At 45.8% G+C, this 24,086-nt stretch overlaps 2 protein-coding genes across 4 annotated transcripts in view; one reads left to right on the top strand and one right to left on the bottom strand.

Annotated features, from left to right (window-relative positions):
• Positions 1-79: 79 nt before the first annotated feature.
• Positions 80-16,575, bottom strand: DFFB (DNA fragmentation factor subunit beta). The gene is made up of 7 exons (XM_066607296.1): positions 16,391-16,575; positions 14,201-14,327; positions 10,664-10,852; positions 10,241-10,320; positions 7,865-8,035; positions 3,594-3,694; positions 80-2,388 (listed from the first exon to the last, which is right to left on the bottom strand). The coding sequence occupies exons 1-7, from the start codon at positions 16,520-16,522 to the stop codon at positions 2,169-2,171; spliced, it is 1,020 nt and encodes a 339-aa protein (XP_066463393.1). The 5' UTR covers positions 16,523-16,575; the 3' UTR covers positions 80-2,168.
• Positions 16,576-16,718: 143 nt separating this feature from the next.
• Positions 16,719-24,086, top strand: part of CEP104 (centrosomal protein 104) — a 103,201-nt gene continuing 95,833 nt past the window's right edge. For 2 of the 3 annotated variants that reach the window (XM_066607294.1, XM_066607292.1), the window contains exons 1-3: positions 16,719-16,812; positions 22,390-22,520; positions 23,372-23,545. In XM_066607294.1, coding sequence (XP_066463391.1) covers positions 22,408-22,520; positions 23,372-23,545 — 287 coding nt within the window. In that variant the 5' untranslated portion in view covers positions 16,719-16,812; positions 22,390-22,407. Of the gene's footprint in view, positions 16,813-22,389; positions 22,544-23,371; positions 23,546-24,086 lie in introns of those variants that run through there. The other variant, XM_066607295.1, reaches the window with a different exon arrangement.

Raw genomic sequence — 24,086 nt, 5'->3', positions numbered from 1 at the left:
ATATAGTGATAGCACCAGTCCTATGTCCATCCCCATCCAACATTACACATTCTTTAAAACTGTCTGACAAGATCAATCATTTATTTTACAAATTGTTTATTTGAAGTAATTTATAACAAAAGTATAAAATCATCAGTACATGTGTCATTATTCTGCTGACTATTCAGGATAAAATGAGGTAGATTATGAGGTATAATGTGTACTGCGTGCCTCCAGGTTCACTTAAAAGCCTCTTAAACTACCAACCAGTGTGTTAATTAAAAGGTAATTTGAAATTCATTTTGTGCTCTGTGCTGGTTGGTAGCTTTACTCCTTTCAATATGGGGCAGTGAAGAAGGCTTCAATTTTTGTGGCAATTTACTACCTCCTTGCCAATGTCCACTGCAGGAGGAGATAGACTGGCAACTAAAATTATGCAGATTTTACTTGGAATTACAAGCTGTTTGTGTGCCTGTAGAAGGAATTTGTTGTAATAGTCTTGTGATTACAGCAGCCTCAGCACTAATTCATGTAGTATGTAGGAGGGTGGATTATCGGCGGTTGTAATCTGAGCTAGCAAGCTTGTAGAGACATGACCCACATTCAGTTTGTTGCTTAAAGGGGTTGTCTATTTTTCAAATTTAATGTCAGCTGAGTCTGAGTGAAAAAACAATTCAGCAGTACTTACCTGTCCTTGGCTCCTGTGTGGCAGCTCTGTGGTTTCCCCACTCTGACAGTGGAAGTCATGACCACCGTCTGCCAATCAGAGGCTGCAGTCACTATTCACCTGGCATCAGCACTAACATCCTGGGTGCCATGAAGCCAGGAGTTCTGTATTGTGACTCTGGCCACTAATTGGCAGACGGTGATCACCTGACTTCTGTCAACAGACTGAGCACAGTGGGGCTGGATCGCCGGGGACGGGTAAATACTGCTCAATTTATTTTCACACAGATGCAGCTGACATTTAAATTTGAAAACTTCACTGGACTACCCCTTTAAGCAGAGCCTTAGGGCTCATTCACATGGGTGTATTGTCACCACATATTGCGCATATTTCCCGTGCGTGACACGTGGTGAATGCAGGCAATGAAAGTCTATGGACTTTCACTTTTCCATTCACATCTGCATTGGAACTGCGAGGGGACATCCATATAAAACACAGGAGAAATAAATAGCAGCATGCTCTATTTCTCTGCTTTTATACGGAGCCCTTAAAGGGCTGCGTATTGAAACACTGCCCCCTTGCAATGCCTGCAAATGGACAGCGTTCAACCCTGAGCCCCGCTGCACAGAGCGGAGGATTTAAAAAAAAAAAAAACACTGTTTGATACCATAATCCCGGCCTTGTGCGGTGTCTATCGCAGCCCCTACGCGATTTCAGCCAGCAGAGCATAGGAGCTGCGATGTACTCATACACCCATGTGAACAAGCCCTAAAAGTTGCCAATAATGGTTCATGCCATTTTTGCACAAACATTTGTAACTAAGTACTCGCTAGTTTTGAGAAGTGAGTATGATCTACAACATTTGAAAAGATTAATAGCAACACCAGAAAATGGCACAAATCTAGGCCTTGTGGCTGTAAATCTCGTCTTAATAAACTTGGCGCAATTTGCTCCATTGCACATTTTTTAGATTTGTATGTGAAAAAAAGTCTGTCCAATATAATGTCTTAAAAACATGTTCCCTTCCCCCAAGCATAACAGTCATATACCTCCCTCTCCCGTTCCGGCAACTCCCGTCTCACATGATGTGTTTATGCGATGTAACAAGCTACTCCAGCCTATCACAGACCTCTATGTCTGAGCACTGAGATCTGTGATTGACGGCAATAACCTGGGACTTCCTGTACAAACACCAGACCTGCGGCGCGGGAGATGAATGTATGGCTGTTCGTTATGTTACAGCACAGGGGACCAGGTTTTAAGATAACTTATATCTGACAACCCCTATAAGAAATGTGGGCCACTGACCATGGCCGGTTGCAGCGTCATTGTACCGGTAACATGGCCATTGTTGTATAGGAGGAGCACCGTGTGCAGAACAACATTTTCATTGGAATTACTGTTTAGATTAATCCATAGGAATGTTAGTGGATGGCTACAATTAATAAGAATGACATGATTCATAAGCACCCAATAAAATAAATAAGATCAAATCTGTAAATCTGTGTCTTGAGAAGTCCTTTCAGCTCTTGCTCTTCCTGGCAGGTTTTCTTTTAATATAGATCTTGGAGTCATCGCATGTCAGGTGGTGAGACGTTTTCTTATGGCAGGCAATATGGACCAGTTTCAAGTTTTCCATCGTAAACAAGAGGTTAAAGAAATATTTCCAGTTGATTTGTCTCTGGTTACCTTCCATCAGAGCTTCAGTAAGACGAGGCAAGATCGTTCGTTTTTTCTCGATCCTTACACAAAAATATGTAATTGTTAAACTCATTACGACCATTTATCCATTTCTGAGAAAACCGAACGATGACTGATATGGTTGCAAGACTAGGGTCTAGACTCAACGGGGTAACAGAATTTTTGTTACTTGCCATGAAATCCCTTTTCCGTCACCCTCATTGGGGGGGGGGGGGCACAACACAAGGTCTTCTCTGGCCCCAATGATACGGACGAGAAATGCTCCAGATGTAACACCCAACCCTCCATAGTAATAGTCTAATGTTGAACTGTGGAGTCTAGATATTTCATCTAGATTATGGTCAGTCATCCCATTTATTAGGAACCTTCACACTTTAATGCAAAATTGCATGAAGGTGCCCATGTTGGGTGGGATTTTCACAATGTGCCAGTTGTCCTCTTTCTAAAAAATAAAGCTATGAGGAAGGGTGGAATACAATACACCCATCTGAATGAGGCTTTACAATAAGGGTACATTCAGGGATACGAGCGTCCCGCAGCAGAAAACCCACCACAAATCTGCAGTGGCCAAATCCAAACCTAAATGGTTTAATTGTATCCCTTGTACTTGAAGGGTTGATTTCCGCAGGATCAATAGACCTGCTACAGATTTCGAATCTGCAATGATTTTTAGAAACGCTGCGGATTTCTGGCGTAGCAGAAGGTGATTTTCTAAATCCCCTCCACGTGGCTTGTATTGTAAATGCTGCAGATTCTCCACAGTGATTCCACCAGTGGAAATGCTGCAGTATTTGCGGCCCGCGTGAAGGCGGCCTCAGCGTAGGGCTCCATGGGAACATCAGTGATTGGCTGCATTACTATGACTAGTCTGCATATGTTTCCACATGGGGAAAAACGTTTGAGCCTTTCGACTCCATGTAGGTCATAACTTTCCTTCCCACATGAAAGAATAGATATGTGAGTTGCAGTGATGCCGCAGTTTTACCGCACCAGGGTTTGCAGTTTAGAATCAGGAACGCAATAGTTGCTGATGCACTCTTGTAATTGCCAACATATTAGCACTTTAAAATTCTGGCAACGGCAACCCCTAGTGTAAGTGGGTGTACTTTGGGCAATCCATGGCAAAAATTAAATGCATTTTCTAAATGACGGATGCATTATAACACACTGAAGCAAATTTGAAATGGGACTAAGTAATGGGGACAACCACTATTCCTTGTCATCTTTTTCTCTAATTGGCTCTTACCTGTGGTCCAGGTTCCATGTACTGAATAGAATTCTGCTCTCTCTGTTACTGTACGGATTAATGGAGTGCTTGGAACTGCACTCATCCATGTCAAAAGGACCCTACAGAAAAGTAATCCAGATAAAAGCCATTAGTTACATACAGAAGCCGTGCACCATTGTATACATTTAATTTCTCCTATGACCGGAGACCTTAAAGACACTTGGTCACCATCTTTTTGCACCCCTCTCGGAGGGCAGCGCAAGATAATGCCAGTTACACTGATTATAGTGATATCTGTTGTGTGTATCTGTGCAGTAGTTTTGGAGAAACTTGCATTTCATTAGTAGCTCCACACTGGTTGACTACGGTCTGCCTATTACTGTGCATGGAGCGAGAACCACCAATCATTGGCTGGAGGGTGGGGTGGGTGTGGCTAGGCTGCAGCTCATGAACATGCAGGGCTAGTTCTGTGTCTGGCTGCTACTAATAAAATGCAAGTTTCTCCTAAACTACTGCACAGATACACACAGTAGACATATCACTGCAATCGGGCACTAGCTTATGGTGTTCTCAGTGAGGGCTGCGAAATGATGCTGACATATTCCCTTTAAATGAAGCCTGCTAGTTACTTTATGCTGCTCGCACCAAAGGCAGCACAAAGTTGCGACAGACACACAGATTCCATCAGTCTGCCATTTCTGGGGCACAGTTCAGTAGATTTGAGTAGTTACAAATTATCTGGCAGTTGTGTGCACAGCCTTCCGCACAAGACAATGAAGATAGCGGTCCCGGGTATTCATGAGCTGACACCCACCGTGATTGACATCTTTCTGGCTATTGCACTGTGAAAAATGTTAATTACAGCAGATGGGCGGAGAGCGCCAGCACTGCAGGAACCTATGCATGGAACTTCAAGGTGAGTTGCAAGTGTTCAAAAACTAGAGAACTGTACTCCCTAAGTGATAGGCTTCTGGAATCATTGGGTCTGTTACTATTTTAGGGTGACTACCCCCTACAGTTTTTTTCACTGCGAAATTCGCAGCGTTTTTTTTCCTGCAGGGGTCTATGGGACTTGTAATGTTAAAATCGCGATAGCGCAAAATTGCAATTTACCGCGAAATTGCGATTTTGCGTGACCGCAATTTTAACATTACAAGTCCCATAGACCGCTGCAGAAAAAAAAAAACGCTGCGAATTTCGCAGTGAAAAAAACTGTAGTGCGTAGTCGCCCTTATGCTGACCTCACTGAACGTAGCATAAAGGAACTGATAAGTTCCCCTTAAAGCACCCTTCTACCACCAAATACATATGAGCTTTGGATATATAAAAAAAGGATAGTTACACATTAGTTGTACTATTCATTTTCTGGCCTTCCACTGTGCAGTTTACAACCTGCTCCAAGTTCCAGACCTTTCTCGTGTTGCTGCCTGTAAATACATTCTGGATGTGAAGTCTGTGTGCTGACGTCCCTAACTCTTATGTATCAGCTCAGTTTGATTGCTAGATGGATCTCCTCTCCCTGGTTCTCTCCTCTTTGTACGCTGACAGACAACCTATGTAATTCACCCTCCCTACCCTGTGCTTTCCTCCTTATCTACAGTTTGTGTAATCTGCCCCTCCCTGAACACTTGGATGTTTCTCCCACTATCCACACTATACATCTTCCAGACAATGGAGGGGGAGTGCAGAGAGAGCTGTGCTGTCAGATCCATGTCAGATTCAGCAGGACACTTTGCTATGTGAAGAAATAAGATTGCCCAAACACCTCCAGTAGCTGCCGGATGAAAGATCTTTCAATTGATAGCTAAACCTTCCGAGTTCTCCATATACATGTATGTGTTTTCAGTGCAGAGAGTGGAAAAAGTCACTGCCAGACACGGTGGTGGCTAATCTCCAGGGCAAATAAAAGGTTTGGGCATTAAAATTCAATATGCTCGGTCCTGCAAAAGATGAGAAACAGCTAATAAGACGTGTTTCCCATTCAACTAAGCAACCAACCAATACATAGTTATACCGTCTCCATTAGGTGAAACGAAAAAAAAACGGGGGGGGGGGGGGGGGGGGGGGTTGGTACGGTGTTAGCCGGCAGAGCAAAATGTGATTCTTCTCAGGGTGCATTCAGACGACCGTATATCGGCCACGTATTCACGCCAGCCGATATATATAGCGTCTCTCTCTGCAGGGGGAGGAGGCTGGAAGAGCTGGGAGCAGTGCTCTGAGCTCCTGCCCCCTCTCCACCCCTCTGCACTATTTGCAATGAGGAGAGGCGGGACGGGGCAGAGATAATTCCCAGAAACTTAGCCCCGCCCCTGGTCCGCCTCCCCTCATTGCAAATAGTGCACAGGGACGGAGATGAGGCAGAGAGGGGGCGGGAGCTCAGAGCACTGCTCCCGGCTCTTCAAGCCTCCTCCCCCTGCAGAGAGAGACGCCGTATATCGGCCGGCGTTAATACACGGCCGATATACGGTCGTCTAAATGCACCCTAAGAGAGACCAAGTAATCTTGTAGATATGATACCTTTTAATGGGTAACAAAAATACATGATGTTATAGCAAGCTTTCAGACCTCTTTACAGTCCTTCCTCAGGAATAATGGAACAGATCTACAGATACATTAAATTGTCACTGGACTAGTTATTTACTGTTATGGTCATCCCTCCCTGTTATTTATCTAAATGCTATTAATCCCAACATGTCTGTGCCCTCTTACCCTGTGGCTTTGGTATTTATCTAGTGCAAATTAAGTTTACCATGTTCATGCCCTCCCATGTGATGTGTATTTATTAAATATGTCTGTAGATCTGTTCCATTATGCCTGAGGAAGGACCGTGAAGAGGTCCGAAAGCTCGCTATAACATCATACAAGGATCAAGCCATTAAGAAACAGGCAGGTATAGTGTGTAAGGGCACAGAGGGGATTGGAGTGTATTGTACTGTTTGTCCAGTATGTGAATATATGGGTGCAGTGTGTATTTATGGACTTCCAAAAGAGCAGCAAATCTCCAGGGAGCCGTGTAAAGGGTGCATGGCCATCTTTTTTTTTTAAACTCCTGCTTTCCTACGGTCTTGTGACACGGACGCAGTGACAGCTGCGTCTGTACCGCGGATCTGGACGGCTTCCATTGGCTTCAATGGAAGCTGCGGGAGTGGTTCATGCGGGAAAACTGCACAAAAATGGAGCCTGCTGCAGTTGTTTTCCCGCATGTGCGATCTGCACGCCGGGGGAAAATGACATCTGCAGGTATTTAATTACCTGCGGGTGCCCAATGATTACCTATGGGCGAGAATCGCACGCACGTTTTTTTAAATTCCATTTTTGCCGTGAACATGAGGCCTTAGGGTCAATACTTCATTAGGGGGTCTGGTCAAATATAGCAGGCTGAGAGGGTATATTGTACATAAATGGGTGGGCCATAAGGTATGCCACTTTATGTACTTTTTCTGATTGTCCGGGATATCCATTCTCAAAAGTATGATTAAAGGTTCATTCACATGACATCATTCAGTTCCATCTGAATCATCGAAAATGGCATTCAGACGGAACCCCCAAAGCAACTGTAGACTTTAAAGAGCCAAAGAGAACTACAGACTTTAATGACTTATTTTTGAAAGACAAAATAATGTAGTCGACTGTGGAAATGGAAAAGAATGGAAGTCGTGTCAAATGGAGACACCTTTGTACTCTGACTAATTAAAATCTATGCTTCCTTCCAGGGTTCTGAATGCAGTTTTCAGTGATTCAGGTGGAACCCCAGGGCATAAAGGCTGGGCGCACAGTAAAACACAGTGTGAACCCATTAACACTCAGTGCCTAGGGCAGCACCGTCTGTGAATACAGCTCTGGTTCTTATTAACCTTTCACATGCCAATGTTCCCATATGGGATCACTACTTTAGATTTTTTTTTAGGGGCCTAAATTTTGCTTTTGTTAGAAAAAATTTGGCCACTTTTTGTAAAACGTTTTAATAAATCTGCACCAACTTGGATTTACAGGTGGATTTTTGTGTAGTTCACTGATGCAGAAGTAATGCGGATGTTTTTCATGTGAACGTACTATTATTGTGTTTTTCCAAATAATGGAGACTGTGACTTGAAGCCATAAAGTTATATAAAACTTCACACATGGCACCTTATGGTATTCCAGGAAGCCAAGCACCCTGCTGAAGTGATCAGATAATCCGAGGATTCCCATTGTATCTACATACTCAGATCAGATGGCTTTTCATCTGGTTTTCGTTCGATCTTACTGACAATTCATCAGCTTTATTCTAAACAGCTGACAGGTCTTACTTGGCATGAAAACCATCCCTCTGCAGTACAAAGACGGACGCTCTTTTCTTCTGTTCTATCAAAGTAACATCCGTTGTACTTCACAGCTCGGAGTTCAGCACACATGGTGTCTATGAGATTCTTGTAGTCATCCCTCGCTGCCGGATCTACTGTTGCAGCTAAACTCTGAACCTAAAAGAACAGAATGACATTGGACGTGCGAATGGTAAACTTCACTTCTACAACACCTGCCCAGAATACAGACTACCCCAATCCATGTCTATAGCTGTCAGTGAGCCGATCGATTTCATGTTTTTTAATGGTTAATAGGATTTCAGAGCGAAGATTGTTTATCCTAGTGCAGCTTTCCTGTTTCCCCCACACACTGCCTGTGGCTATTCAAGCACCAATCTGTATAAATTTAGGTCAATAGGCATTGTATACAGATCAGCCCTCTAGTGGTGGTGACAGGCAAGCAGAATTTTTCCAAGTACAATATATGAGTAATGGAACAGCAGAACGCTACCCTGTAATAATAAATATATATATTTATTAGGATATGCTATCACTTGCTGGTTGGTGGGGCATGACAGCAGGAAGCCCACCAATTATAAGAATGAAGAGGCTTGGCCTTTCTCAGCATTTTCTTTGCACGGCGCTTGGACAGCCACGATGCTGTGCAGAAAAAAAAAACAATAGGGGGCACTTTGTTATGTGGACCCTTTAATTTTGGAATTGTTGGGAGTCCCAGTGGTTGGACCTCCACTGCACAGGAAGTGATGGCATATAGTGATATACAGTCATTTGCTGTGGCTGAATTACCCTTTTAAAGAATTTATGACTCCATTTTTTTAGAGGAATGTATATACATTAAAAAAGACGGCCCATGTGAAGACCCCCGTTATTATGGCAGATTCCCAAATATTCAGCTGCTGGAACGCTGGACAGTCAGCTGTTATCACCAGGGAATCGGCAGATATATACATATTTCCTTTGCAGCCTCATCATACTATGAAGAGTCCAGTAAAATCAATAGTTAATCATGTCGTCCATAGTCATGCCAAGTGTTCCAGTGCAAGAGATGTGTGAGCAGGGGACTGCTTTTTTTATGATGGCATCAGGGCATATGGGCATGGTATGTGTTCATGACAAAAACCCTTTAACAAAGGATTAGTAAAATGTATATGGGTTGTCCCGCGAAAGCAAGTGGGGGTATACACTTCTGTATGGCCATATTAATGCACTTTGTAATGTACATTGTGCATTAATTATGAGCCATACAGAAGTTATTCACTTACCTGTTCCGTTGCTGGCGTCCTCGTCTCCATGGTGCCGTCTAATCTTCAGCGTCTAATCGCCCGATTAGATGCGCTTGCGCAGTCCGGTCTTCTCCCTTCTGAATGGGGCCGCTCGTGCCAGAGAGCGGCTCCTCGTAGCTCCGCCCCGTCACGTGTGCCGATTCCAGCCAATCAGGAGGCTGGAATCGGCAATGGACCGCACAGAAGACCTGCGGTCCACCGAGGGTGAAGATCCCGGCGGCCATCTTCACAAGGTAAGTAAGAAGTCACCGGAGCGCGGGGATTCGGGTAAGTACTACCCGTTTTTTTTTTTATCCCTGCATCGGGTTTGTCTCGCGCCGAACGGGGGGGCTATTGAAAAAAAAAAAAACCCGTTTCGGCGCGGGACAACCCCTTTAAGTACAGTGATCTACCAAGTTACAATGGCATCTCAGAATACGATGATTTCAACATACATGATCTTTCCTGGACCACTAACTTGAAACCAGATTCAACATACAAAGTAACAGACAGTCTGGATCGGCAGCACATGCACTTTGCTGGAAAATCCAGCCAATCAGCATTGGTTATTTCACTTGTATTACTCGAGGCTCATGCACCGATTGGCTGACTAGTAGTACTGTACTGCACTGTAGGGAGGCGCTACATGTTCAGTACTGCCCTTTACTTGTGCCAGGATAAGCTGCTTCTATGGACACCAGATGAGGGCGGCTCCGTGTTACCTTTCTGGTACTCTGTGTGTTCTGTTTAGGATCCTGAAGAAGCTCCTGTCCTCTATATAGTAAGTGATTTACAGCCTCCAATACCTCTGCTAACTGTTATACAGTATGCAAATACTTGTTTTATCAGCATTAGTTATCTGCTTCATTTTACTTAATCTTCATTTTCCATTACTGTTGGTGGTTGACATTTTGGGACTTCGGAAGCAGTTGCTCTTTAATAATTGTTGAGGGACCACTGTACTGTATATGCATTTACACTGAATCGCTAAATACTAGGCCAATATTGTACATGGACAGAAGTTGTCCTTACGAGAAAACCCCTTTACAGAAAAGTAGCAGTAAAGTGAAGCTCTCCCATGAGACGATGTAAACTTTACCTCCTTCATGTAACTGCGGATTCTGCTCTCACAGCTGTTCCTCATGTAACTGGACTTGTTCTTGTATCGCGGCTCTACTCCTAACAGACAGAAGGAAACCATAGTGTTGTCAGCAGACATGTCTTCTGCATTGGACATTTGCAGCCTTTTTTTGGGAAACAAAGGAGTGGGCAATAATTCCCTTTATATCTTTCATTTTCTCTGTGGGGTCCGCCTGCGACCCCCGCTAATAAAGGGCAGTAGAAAAGCCACGTGCCACTTGGTCAGCTTTCTGCACAGACTTAAAACAGCATTTCCTAGCGCCCTCTCCGACTTCTTCTAGCAACCACCATGAGTCACAGTGATCACACCCATCTATCACACATCGGTAGAATATCCTAAGCCTATGCCCAGTGTCTAGGGTGAGAGAAGATGTCAACAAACCTTCAAACCAAGGCTGGTCGTCCTCCCGGTTTTCTGCCAAGATATTTTCATTCAGGTTCTGGATGAAGTCCACAAGAATCTTCCTCCTCTGTGGAGCCTGTTCGTCGATCAGCAACTTTTTTGCTGCTTCAGTAACATCTGTCTGTCTTGTGTAGAATGCGTTTAGCAGGCGATCAATGTCAGTGATGACTTTCTCCGCAAAAAATAAATAAAATATTAGTAGATTCATAATTGGCCGTAGTTGTAAGACTATTTTATACATGGATTATACACTAATTGTTTCTGCTGAACCCAAGCTTTATAGAAAATGATGAGCACGAAGTCAACTTCACTTCAAGATTGAGGTAGTCTGCAATGTCAAGACCCATAGTGATCACATTTCATCCTCAAGGGCAGAAGTAAGATATTGGATCTAGTGCTACATAAGACCAATTAGTAAAAATGATTCTGTATAATCTCATCCTGCAGTCATTCATTACTCCAATCCCTCTGCCCACGGGTCTTGATCATCTAAAGCAGTGTTTCCCAACTCCGGTCCTCACGGACCACCAACAGGTCATGTTTTCAGGATATCCTATAGTAAGAACACCTGTGGCAATGTCTGAGGCACCGACAATAATTACATCACCTGTGCACTACTGAGGACATCCTGAAAACATGACCTGTTGGGGGGTGGGGGGACTGGAGTTGGGGAACACTAATCTAAAGTTGTTAAGAGAGAAGGGCCGGGGCGAGTGGAGTAATACATGACTGTAGGATCAGACTACATACAAAGTTTTTGTGTGTCTAAAACCATGGAGTGGGTGGGTGAGATGAACCACCAGCAACCATGAACCACACCCGCTAAACAAGTCCGTCTGATCTACAGGTTATTACGGTGTATAAGACTGTACTTGTCCCAGGGAAGTAATTGGTTATGCAGAGTGATGTAATATTGTGTTATGCACTGTTTACCATTGTGTGCTATATCCACTTTACTATGCCCCTTCTGTGCCCCTTTAAGAGTTCACTACTGGTTATGTTACTTATGTAATGGGTCATACTGCTTTCTGGTCACAGGTGTGGACGCTGGAGTGTGGCACCATTGAGGGCAGGGTCAGCGACTATATACAGTGCTGCTCTGAACGCCGCTGGAGATGTAGTTACAGTTACAGTAAAGTGTACAGAAAGTGTCAGTTGTGACTGGTTACATGGTTCTGATAGGAAGTCACAAGTATCATCTGGCCTGGTCTGTGAGAGTGGAATTGGGGAAAGCCAACAATCTAAACTAGAGCTGTTGCTTCTGAGATCCTGTTGGGTAGTAGCCTGCCACCCCGTGGTCTTTATCTACACAGGTTATGGCCTTGCTTGAGACTGATGGAGCCCCTTAGCCGGAGGTGTCCATATAGTACTAGAATGATTCCAAACTGCTACCTAAAAAGAGAGACCGTACCATGGACTCCACAAAGCCATGGGCAATACTGTTGTCTGTGACTGACGATTGTGCGAGTACCAACCCTAGGTGCCCTGCCAAAGGAGCCTGCTGATCCTGAGGATACTGCAACTGCCTGTTGTGAGTTATAACATGAACTGTGTAAATAGGCTGTGTGCCCTCTAACAGAGACTGTGACCAATACACTGGGTGCCCTCTAACAGAGGCTGTGACCAATACACTGGGTGCCCTCTAACAGAGGCTGTGACCAATACACTGGGTGCCCTCTAACAGAGGCTGTGACCAATACACTGGGTGCCCTCTAACAGAGGCTGTGACTAATACACTGGGTGCCCTCTAACAGAGGCTGTGACCAATACACTGGGTGCCCTCTAACAGAGGCTGTGACCAATACACTGGGTGCCCTCTAACAGAGGCTGTGACCAATACACTGGGTGCCCTCTAACAGAAACTGTGACCAATACACTGGATGCCCTCTAGCAAAGACCATGACCAATACACTGGGTGCCCTCTAACAGAGACTGTGACCAATACACTCAATGCCCTCTAACAGAGACTGTGACCAATACACTGGATGCCCTCTAACAGAGACTGTGACTAATACACTAGGTGCCCTCTAACAGAGACTGTGACCAATACTCAATACACTCAATGCCCTCTAACAGAGACTGTGACCAATACACTCAATGCCCTCTAACAGAGACTGTGACCAATACACTGGGTGCCCTCTAATAGAGACTGTGACCAATACACTCAATGCCCTCTAACAGAGACTGTGATCAATACACTGGATGCCCTCTAACAGAGACTGTGACCAATACACTAGGTGCCCTCCAATAGAGACTGTGACCAATACACTGGGTGCCCTCTAATAGAGACTGTGACCAATACACTAGGTGCCCTCTAACAGAGACTGTGACCAATACACTAGGTGCCCTCTAACAGAGAATGTGACCAATACACTGGGTGCCCTCTAACAGAGAATGTGACCAATACACTGGGTGCCCTCTAACAGAGAATGTGACCAATACACTGGGTGCCCTCTAATAGAGACTGCTACTTAGCTACTATACACTATGCAAAGATGATTGCTCAAAACTGTCACTCAAACTGTTGTTTGAGCAATTAGCTATCAGTGTAAGTGGGATTTAAGTTTTGTACCCCCTGTTGGGGTAAACTTAAATTCAAAGTTATAGCTGTGTGTCTACCTCTTAACTGCACCATCCTAGAATGGAGCCCCACAACAAGGGTCAAGGGCCACACACATACAAACATGTATGTCTGCATAGCAGCTGTATACGCAAAAGGACAGGGTATTTTTAACGATGAGTATTCGCAAAGTTGCTTCATTCTTTTTTTTACTTTGGAGGCATTAGAGCAATTAAATTTTTTTTCAAAAATGGACGTACGCTTTAAAGCAGTGTTCCCCAACTCCAGTCCTCAGGGACCACCAACAGGTCATGTTTTCAGGATTTCCTCAGTGTTGCACAGGTGATGTAATTATTGTCGGTGCCTCAGACATTGCCACAGGTGTTCTTACCATAGGATATCCTAAAAACCTGACCTGTTGGTGGTACCTGAGGACTGGAGTTGGGGACCCCTACTTTAAAGGACACCTGGCATGTACTTACAGCGGGTAGCATAAAGTAGGGACAACCACGCTGATTCCAGGCGCAATGCTGTACAGTTCCGGAGCACTTACATAGACAAGCAGCAGCTCCCGGCATGAGATATTCATGAGGTGTAGTTTGCTCTGAGTACCTGCCATAATTGACACTTTTCTCTGTATGCATTGTAGTAGCGAGAAAAGTGTCAATCACGGTGAGCGGGCAGGGCATGCAGTACATCATTATTATGCTGGACCTTTCTCAAGCTGGGCACTGTGAAAGTTGGACCCATCTCATGCCAGGAGCTGCTGCTTGACTGTTTTAGTGCTCTGAATCTACACAACATTGCCCATCAAGTAAAAGTAGGCTGGAACCAGCGCCCGTCACTACACTATGCTGTCCTCAGTGGGGACGGCATAAACTAAAGGACGGGTTCCCTTTAAGAAAATCTTATTAAACCAATCTACGCTATAAGCACCAGCAATGTAAAGTACTCACATCCTTCCCAAGACTCTCCAGCTGTAACCAAGACGAGTTCTGTGTTATCCGGAAGGTTCTTCAGATATTCGTCACTTAATTCTGTGCCATCTTCATACAAACATACACGGGTGCTCCTAAGAGGCAGCTGGAAGAGGAGGACAGTCAGTTACTAGACTTCTACACCGGGACGGAGGTTCAAATGGGGAAATCCTGTTGTAAAAAACAGATATCATTGTATGTCATCACTTCCTGATCAGCGGAGGTCCGGCTGCTGGGGTCCCCCCTGATTATAGACTTGAGGGGTTGACAGAAAAAAAGCCCCTCCTTTTGATGGGTCTATGCACAGTACTCTGGCCGTTCAGGCGCTGTGCAAAGAAAATGCTGAGAGAGGCGCAGCCCCTTCATTCTGGTTATTGGTGAGGGTCCTTGCTGTCAGACCCACACCAACCGGCGTATCCTAAAATACTCGATTAAGCGATGCTGCTCCCTTTCTTCAGTACTGAGTATACTACTCATATATTGTACTTCAAAAAAATCTCACCTAGCTGTCACCACTAGGGGGCTGACCTGTATACAACTCCTATTGACCCGAATTATACAGATTAGCCCCCAGTATCAACAGTAAGTAGTTTGCGGGGGAAACAGGAAAGAAGCATTGTACTAAATAACCTGAGCCCTGGGAAGAGTAGATTGACCTTAGCTGACAAATTTAGGGCACAGGCCTCTAATTTATGCGGGAGTCAATCTGCCATTCCAGCACCATGGACAGCTGCTCTGGAAGATGATTATCTACCTACCGTGTTTCCCCGATAATAAGTCCTACCCTGATTTTCGGGGTTGGGTGCCGGGCTTGAAATATATGCCCCCCTCGAAAATAAGCCCTAGCTACACTACATGAAAAAAAAACAAAAAACACCACTCACCTAGCAGGCGCTGTTCGGGTCTCTCTCACTGCTTTCCGGGAAAGTCTTCCGTGTAGTCTGCAGCGCTGAGAGAGCATTCTCTTCCTGGTAACAGGGCTTGAATACCCTGCTGTGATTGGTTCAGGAACACCGCCTCATCCAATCAGAGCCGGCGCTGGATGAACCAATCACAGCCATTCATTTTCCATATACATTCATTTGCCACTGATTTGCATATGCAGCTGCTGTAGATCTGCACACACATTAGTCCCATCAATGGACTAAATTGGTGTACGACGTCTCAACATACATCATGATTGGAATCCGCGGCAAGACATTTTCCTGTGAGGGACCTTTCACATGAGCGGAATAAGTCCGCAAGCTGCTGTAAATTCCGCACCAATATCCGCCTGGGACCTGTGAATTTTAATATTGAATTGAAAATTGATTAAATCTGCCTGTAATTCTGCAGCGAAATCCGCAGTTAGGGAACATTCACACGGGGCGGAAGTGCTGCGGAATGTCTGTAGCGGGAAATTCCGCAGAATTTCTGCACCCAAAACAGAGTCAAAATCCGCACCGTGACTCAAAATTCGCTGCGTATCCATGGCGTATTTCAGAAGATACAACGCTCATCTCCGAAGTCTTTGGCAGTCAGCGCACTCCTTCACCCGGCGGCATCTAGTGGGCGCCGCTGGTCACGCGATGGCACGTCTGCATCACCTGACCAGCGGCACTGCGCTCAGTAAAGGAGTGGCTGACAGCCGGACGCGTTAGAGGTGAGCGCTGCATCTCCTGAAGCCCCACATCCAATACACAGCTGGATTGTGGCTGAGTTTTGGATGTGGACTTTGCCATGGAGTTTTCACTGTGAACATTCCGTAGCGTCTCGCCCGTGTAAACACACCCTTAGGGCCCCTTTACAGGTTTGCACAAATGCGTAGTATATTTGCGCTATGGACGAGGTTGATTTGCGTGTGAGTCGGCGCATTGTGTGCACAACACCCCCCACACCCTGATTTATAAACTATAGCATGAATTTCCAATCAGATGAATGGGATGCGGATTTGTCACAGAATTTTTTGTGGATAAGGCGTGGATTCTGCGCCACAATACAGCGTGCGAATATGGCCTGCAGCTATGTCTGTAATTGTGCCATTCTTCTACCGGGCACCTGCTACAGAAATAGTCCCATTCACACGTATGCAGCAGATCAGCCGCGTGTGCGCATATTCATATATTTATATTATATATATACACACATACGCATATTATACAGAGACAGCACATATATATTAAATTGTACCTGGAACTTTTTACAGCCTTTCTCCAATAGTTCCTTCAAGTTCCGGCAGCCAATTCCATATTTACTTTCTCCTTTTAATGTTCTTATCTTAAATACCTTCATGTGTTTCTGGGAGGAGGAATTGCTGCCCATACTGGGAGATTTATATCTCTATCACAACATACCATATTCAATACAAAGGAAACTACTTCCTATCGCGCATGCGCATTCTAACTAGCCGGTAGAGGGAACGTAGTGCCTCCCAAGCTATTAACCTACGACGCTTGCGCAGTAGCGAGCTCACTAATTTGCACATGCGCACAAGCCAATCGCTGTAGAACTACACCTCCCAGAATCCCCAGCGGTTGGATGCTGTTGTCAAGCGGTGGTTATGGAGATGAAGAAGAGGAGATAGCGGCCGGAATTCACGTGCCGCCCGGCGGGTAATGTCCTGGGTGTAATAATGTTATGAAGCATTCTCTATAGCAATTCTGGGGGCAGTCGGGGCACAGAGGGGAGGTCCGGAGTTTGCTGCTGTCGTGTGGTGCCCGGGGCTGTGCCAAGGTAAATGCCCGCTGCCTATACTGTGTGCCCGGACACAGGCAGGCGAGGTGGGCTGCTCCTGCCAGTACTGTGTGTGTTACTGGTACAGAAGTCACAAGTGCCATGAATGGCGGTGCTGTCAGTGACCGTGGGTGCCACACGTGACCAAAGACCGCAGGGGTGCGCCGCCGTCATCGCATGCAACAAGTGAATGCGGTCGCAGCGCAACTCGCAAGTTACCGCAGCGCATTAGTCGTAAGAACCCTGCAGACTTGGGCTCCTTGTGACGGTGGGGCTGGGGCAACTTGCAACCCTGTCTGAAGTAGGTGCTGATAGTAGCGCTGGGGCCGTATTGTGAGACGTGGCGGTATATTATACACATGCCAAAAGTCATGGGACAGCAGTATGTGAATGGGCCATAAGGTGGCGCTCCCTCGGGTGACGTCTTGGGAGTGTCCGCACCTGTACAAGCTGTCAGATTGGCTGGCCAGCGTGCTCATAGGAAGGTGACGGGAATTATCACAGTTCCAACGAGGCGTGATGGTGGGTCCCAGGCGGCTGGGACTTGCATTTCTGAAGTTTTGGGGTCATTTAACATTCCACTCTCTACAGCCCCTCTGTTTACACTGGACACAACGCCTCGCCGCGGCTTGTGAGGGGCTAACTGGACCCTAAAGGACTGGCAACGTGTGGCATGGTCTGATGAGTCACAGTGCCAATTGCTTTGAGCTGATGGTAGGGTCTGTGCGTGGCGCAGACCCCATGATGCCACGGACCCCAGTTGTCCACAAGGCACTGTGTGCGCTGGTGGTGGCTCCATACTGGTGTGGGGTGTATTCTCATGGCATGGGTTGGGTCCGCTGGACTTCCTAAACACGTCCTTGACCGGTGCCCACTACGTGTCACTACCTGGTGACCATTTGCAGCCCTTCATGTACCCCACAATGATGAGATATTCCTGCAGGATAATGCCCTGTGCCATTTGGCCCACATTGTCCAGAATGGGCAGGAGGAGCATTCTGGAGAGTTCCTATGAATGGTGCGGCCTGCAGGTTCACCCAGCATGAGCCCAGTCCAGCATTTATGGGATGTGGTGAAGATCCTGTACCTACAAATACCCCAGAGCTGTGGGGGGGCTTTACAGACCGCATGGCTGACCGTCCCTCCAGACGTCATCCTCCACTTGTGGAAGCGATGCAATGTTAAGTTACTGCACTTCGCCAGACGAGAAATGGTCCGACATGATGTTAGTTCCTATCCCATGATTTTTGGCACGTCAGTGACGGTACGCTCATCCTCATCTGTGGAGACCGGATAATCCCACCACAGATTATAAAGCTGCTGGGTACGACGGGTCGGGGAGAACAGGTGAAGCGCTCGTTCCCAAAACCACTTCAGTCCATTTTGGAAAGTTTTTAGTAGAGCGAAAAAACTGTACCACCCAATGTGCCTGTGCTGTGCCCGTGTGCCACATATTATATAGGTCTCTGCAGACTACAGATACCGAATCCTGACTCTGCAGGGTGTTTATTATTGAGAGCTGACAGTTTCAGTCTTGCCCCCACCAACCAGACAAGTCCATGGACTGAAGTTGTCTACAAGCAGGATGTCCACTTGATATGGGGGTAACATCTGTAATTCTTCCCCCTTCTGGTTATGTCACAGCTGATCGGTCATCGGTGCTCTCTTATGTGTAATCATTATTCAGACCCGCGGGACATCCTGCTTCTTGTCTCATAAGGAGTGGACTGAACTCGTCTTCATGAAGATGGATGATAACGCCGTGTTCTCGCTACTGCAGGGAAATGATTCTTTCTCCCATTAGATAGAGCCGGCTGCCAGCAACGTATCTGTGGATGGAACTCATTTTCAGCACTTTTGGACTAAACTTGCTTGGGAATTGTTTCTGCGGCTCATATTCCCCGTTGAGGCTCCGTCTGGCCCAGATCCATCTGAATTGGGGTCCCAGTGCGATCTGATACAGGCGAGTGCTCCCTTGTGGTTACTGTGTGCAGCAGGCGGCCCATAGAGAGTAGCTGCTGATCGCTGCTTATAATCATAAGTTTTAGGTTTTGTACTGAATTTCCCCTATTTTCTCCCATGATTCCATAGTACAGTGTCCTACACTCTCTCAGCATGCTTGATTATTAGTATAAGGTAGCATAGTAACATAGTATGTAAGGCTGAATGAAGACAATGTCCATCTAGTTCAGCCTGTCTATCCTACTGTGTTGATCCAGAGGAAGGCGAAAAACCCCAAGGCCAGAAGTCAATTAGCCCTTTTGGGGGAAAAATTCCTTCCCGACTCCCTAATGGCAATCAGACTGTTCCCTGGATCAACCCTAATAGTTCCTACCTGCCTATATGCCAGGATTGACACTTAACCTAATATTTATATCCTGTAATATCCTCCTTCTCCAGAAAGACATCAAGTCCCCTTTTAAACTCCTCTATGGATTTTGCCATCACCACTTCCTCCGGTAGAGAGTTCCACAGTCTAACTGCTCTTACAGTAAAGAATCCCTTCTATGTTGGTGATGAAACCTACTTTCCTCTAATCGTAGCGGATGTCCTCTTGTTACCGTCGTGGTCCTCGGTATAAACAGATCGCGGGAGAGATCCTTGTATTGTCCCCTCATGTACTTATACATGGCTATTTGGTCGCCTCTTAACCTTCTTTTTTCTAAAGTAAATAATCCCAATTTGGATAGCCTCTCTGGGTATTCCAGTCCCTTCATTCCATGTATTAGTTTAGTTGCCCTTCTTTGAACCCCCTCAAGCACTGTGACATCTTTCCTGAGCACCGGTGACCAGAATTGTACGCAGTATTCCATGTGAGGTCTGACAAGTGCCTTATATAGTGGGAGGATAATGTTCTCATCCTTCGCCCCTATACCTCTTTTAATGCACCCCAAAACTCTATTTGCCTTTGTAGCAGCTGACTGGCATTGGTTACTCCAGTTTAGTCTATTATCCACTAATACCCCCAGATCCTTTTCCATATCACTTTTCCCCAGTGGTACCCCATTAAGTGAATATTGGTGACATCCGTTCCTCCTGCCCATGTGCATAGTCTTACACTTTTCAACAGTGAACTTCATTTGCCATTTTTCTGCCCAAGCCCCCATCTTATCTAGGTCCGTTTGTAGCCGCACATTGTCCTCCGTTGCATTAATTATATTGTATAATTTTGTGTCATCTGCAAATATTGATATTTTGCTGTGCAGCCCCTCTATCAGGTCATTGATAAATATGTTGAACAGAGTGGGGCCTAATACTGAACCCTGTGGCACCCCGCTAGCGACTGTGGTCCAATCAGAGTACGAACCATTTATTACCACCCTCTGCTTTCTATCATTGAGCCAATTTTTTACCCACTTACACACGTTTTCGCCCAGTCCGAGCTGCCTCATTTTGTATATTAGCCTATTATGTGGCACGGTGTCAAAGGCTTTAGAGAAGTCCAGATATACAAGATCAATAGATTCTCCCTGGTCCAGCTTAGAGCTTACTTCATCGTAGAAACTGATCAGATTTGTCTGACATGAGCGACCCTTCATGAATCCATGCTGGTGAGGAATTATTCCCTTATTCTCCTTGAGGTACTCATCGATGGCGTCTCTCAGAATCCCCTCGAAAATTTTTCCCGTTACTGAAGTGAGACTTACTGGCCTGTAGTTGCCAGGCTCACTTTTGCTCCCTTTTTTGTAAATTGGAACCACGTTGGCAATGCACCAGTCCAATGGTACTACTCCGGTCTTGATAGTGTCTAGAAATATTAGGTATAGCGGCCTAGCTATCTCGTCACTTAGTTCCTTTAGTATCCTTGGGTGTAATCCATCTGGGCCCGGCGATTTATCAATTTTAGTTTTCTTTAGACGCTTCCGCACCTCCTCCTGCGTTAGGTATGAGATATTTTGTGAGGGGTTCGTTTTATTCCCCTGCATCTCGTGTGGCATTTCCTTTTCTTTGGTGAACACACTTGAGAAGAAACTGTTTAGTAGATTTGCTTTCCCTTCGTCATCATCAATGATTTCTCCTACATTGTTTTTTAAAGGGCCAATTCTCTCCCTGCAAATCCTTTTGCTGTTAATGTAGTTGAAAAATAGCTTCGGGTTGTTTTTGCTCTCTTTTGCGATCCGGTGGGTAGGATCATCGGAGAGCAGACACTATGGTGACGCTTATCTCCCAGGGGAACAACTGCTAGGACCCCAGCAATATAGGAGCTGTGAATGTTTTCTGAAACAGCACCTCTCCTGGCCAGGATGTGGCGTTCATTAGTCCCTGTACCTTCATCCTCCACCTCTGGTATCACTGTACAGTCTATCTAGGCTCTTTTCCAACACAGTTCAATTAACAGGATTTACGTAGATTTCCTTAAATCCATTACAAAGCTGCTGAGCCATGTGTCCGGTGCTGCACTAATCAGAGGCAAACGCAAAAATGGCATGAATGACGTAACATATTAACCGCATCTAATCCGTCGTAGACCTCCACCAGTGGGTTACACGCACACCTCGTTCTGTAGGAGTGGACCGTATGCCCTCCAGGAGGTCATAGGTGTTTATGGAGAACAGAAGCATGTGTCATCTGCCCTCCGGAGAGATCTTCGGCTTCGTGGGGGGCGCATCCTTACTGAGAAGAGGCATATTCATTATAGTATATCTTTGTGAGAGGGACACCTAACCACATTGTAGTAAGCAACTGATCCTGTGGTTTGGAGGGAGGTTGATCTGGAAGTGGGTTCGACCTCTGAAACCTTCACCAAAGCCATGAGTAGTGATGCAAGGTCCTGAGTGTGCATGGTAACTTACCGTCCGTGGAAGTTGATGGCAAATATGAAGATGACTGAGTGAACCTGCTTGATTGTTCCTGTCTCTTTGGGGAGGGGGCCACATGTGTGGCTCTTAGTCTACACAGCACATAGATGTTGCGAGAATATTGTTGTGCAACTTCATGGAGCGCACTGACTGTCACTGGGGGGCTCTTGGCAGTGAATTGGATTGAAATGGGGGGCAAATGATTTGAGATAGTAATCCATCTGTCATCATGGATAGAGATAAGCGACCACGCTCGTTTAAGGCTGATGGTCAAGCGAGCATCGGTCTTCTCGAGTAACTGATTACTCGTCTGAGCACCATGCGGTGGGCGCTGGGGGGGGGGGGGGAGAAATCTCTCTCACTTTCCCCCTCGCTCCCCCCCTATGGTGCTCGGACGAGTAATCAGTTACTTGAAAAGACCGATGCTCGCTCGACCATCAGCCTTAAACGAGCGTGGTCGCTTATCTCTAGTCTCTGATTTAAAAAAAAAAATTTTTTTTTATCCTTTATAAGGAATTATGAGCATGTTTTGGGAAATCGGATCAGAAGCTCATTACAATAGATTTCCGGTGTTTGCGTTAACCGTGGACCTAGTGATATGTAATACAACAGATTCTTTATACCGTTGTCATTTTATAACTTGTCTCTTTTTTTCAGGGTCTGTGAATCTCCAGGATGCCACACAAGATAGGATTTGTTGTGGTCAGCTCCTCTGGCCATGAGGACGGATTTGGTGCCAAAGAGTTAATGGTCCATGCTCCTACAGTCAGCGGCTGGAGATCCCCAAGGTAAAGTCCAAAGATTGCTCCAGGTACTAGTGGGATAGGTGACAAATGAGGGATAGGGGTGGTCCTAATGCAGGGATCTCCACTGAACCTGGAGACACCTTCAAAGGGCTGTCCCAAGAAAAGTGGCTATCCAACGTCCACAGATTAGGGGGTAACTGATTGGCGAGGGGGTCTGACTGCTGGGGTCCCTGCTGATCATGAGAACGAGGGTCCTGAGTGTCCCCAAACGAATGGCGCTGTGGTTACGTGGGTGCAGTTCTGGGTTGTTAATTTCCATGGGACTGCCAGAGATAGCAGAGTACAAGCATTCATCTGTCCTCTGCAGTGCGTATGCCTGACCACAGCTCCACTCATTCGGGAAGGCTCAGGACCCTTATGATCAGTGGAAGTCCCAACAAGTTGAACCCTCATAGATGATGAAAACGGAGGTTCCAAGTGGAAAATCCTCTGCTAACCTTGCCATAGACACACGGATTTGCCATAGATTTCGGTGTGGATTAGCTGCAGACTTTGCCCGCTTATTTAAAGGGGAAAATCCAAGGTGGCAGCACAAATCGGCATGTAAAATCCACTCTGCAGGTCACTTTACGCTGCAGATTTGTTCCGCAGCAAATATGCAGCAGAGGGTCATTTCTTGGTTTTGTAGCCTCATTTTGTAACCCGGTCGCTGAACGTTTCCTCATAATCCACAATACAGAATTCATTATCCCACATCCGTAGAATTTCCAACTTTAGGACATAAATATTAGTAGTAATACACAATATTGCATCGGGATGCAGCGTCTTCTGGTATTGAACATATTTTTTTGCTGTCTGGTTCTATTAGTCATTTTATTGTGACTTTTTCACAGGTTTTGTCAGTATCCTCAAGAAATTGTGATACAAATGGTGGAGAGATGCCGGATCCGGAAGCTCCAGCTACTTGCTCATCAATACATGATATCGTCCAAAATAGAGTTTTACATTTCGGAAAGTCTTCCAGAATACTTCACACCGTACCAAACGGAGCGTTTCCATAGGTTGGGGTATGTGTATTATGTTTATGTTACCTATGGATGAGTTGGACGCCTATTTGACTGTCATATTCCTGACCCTAGGGCTTATTTAGACGAGCATATATCGACCAGCGTTTTCACGGCCGGACGATATACGCTTCCATCTGAGCAGTCTCACCCCCTCACCGGCTCTCTGTCTCTCTACCCTCCAAGCGGTTTGCAATGGGAGTGGGGGGGGGGGGGGGGGGGAGCTAAGCTTTCACCCTTTGCCTATAGCCAGCAATGGGCGTGGCCAGGACAGAGTGGCGCTTGGCTCCACCACCATTTCTTGTTTGTTTTTATGCATTGACATGCAAAAAACTTTTTACAAGATGTATATATCATTTAAAGAGGACCTGTCATGTCTTTATGGCTGTATAACTTTGCAGCTGCAGACTTGCCGAATATTGCTTGCTGTCTTTTCTTAGCACTCGTCTTGATTCGCCCTTACAGGCTCTTCTTATATCCGTCTCCCAGTGTAGTGAATCTGTCAAGTGAGCAGTCTTCTCCACTCGCTGTCAGTGGGTGATGT

Source organism: Eleutherodactylus coqui, chromosome 6, assembly GCF_035609145.1.
Source record: "Eleutherodactylus coqui strain aEleCoq1 chromosome 6, aEleCoq1.hap1, whole genome shotgun sequence".
NCBI classification, from domain to species: domain Eukaryota; kingdom Metazoa; phylum Chordata; class Amphibia; order Anura; family Eleutherodactylidae; genus Eleutherodactylus; species Eleutherodactylus coqui.
The sequence above is the reverse complement of the archived record's forward strand: the minus strand, read 5'-3'. Positions and strand labels throughout refer to the sequence as shown.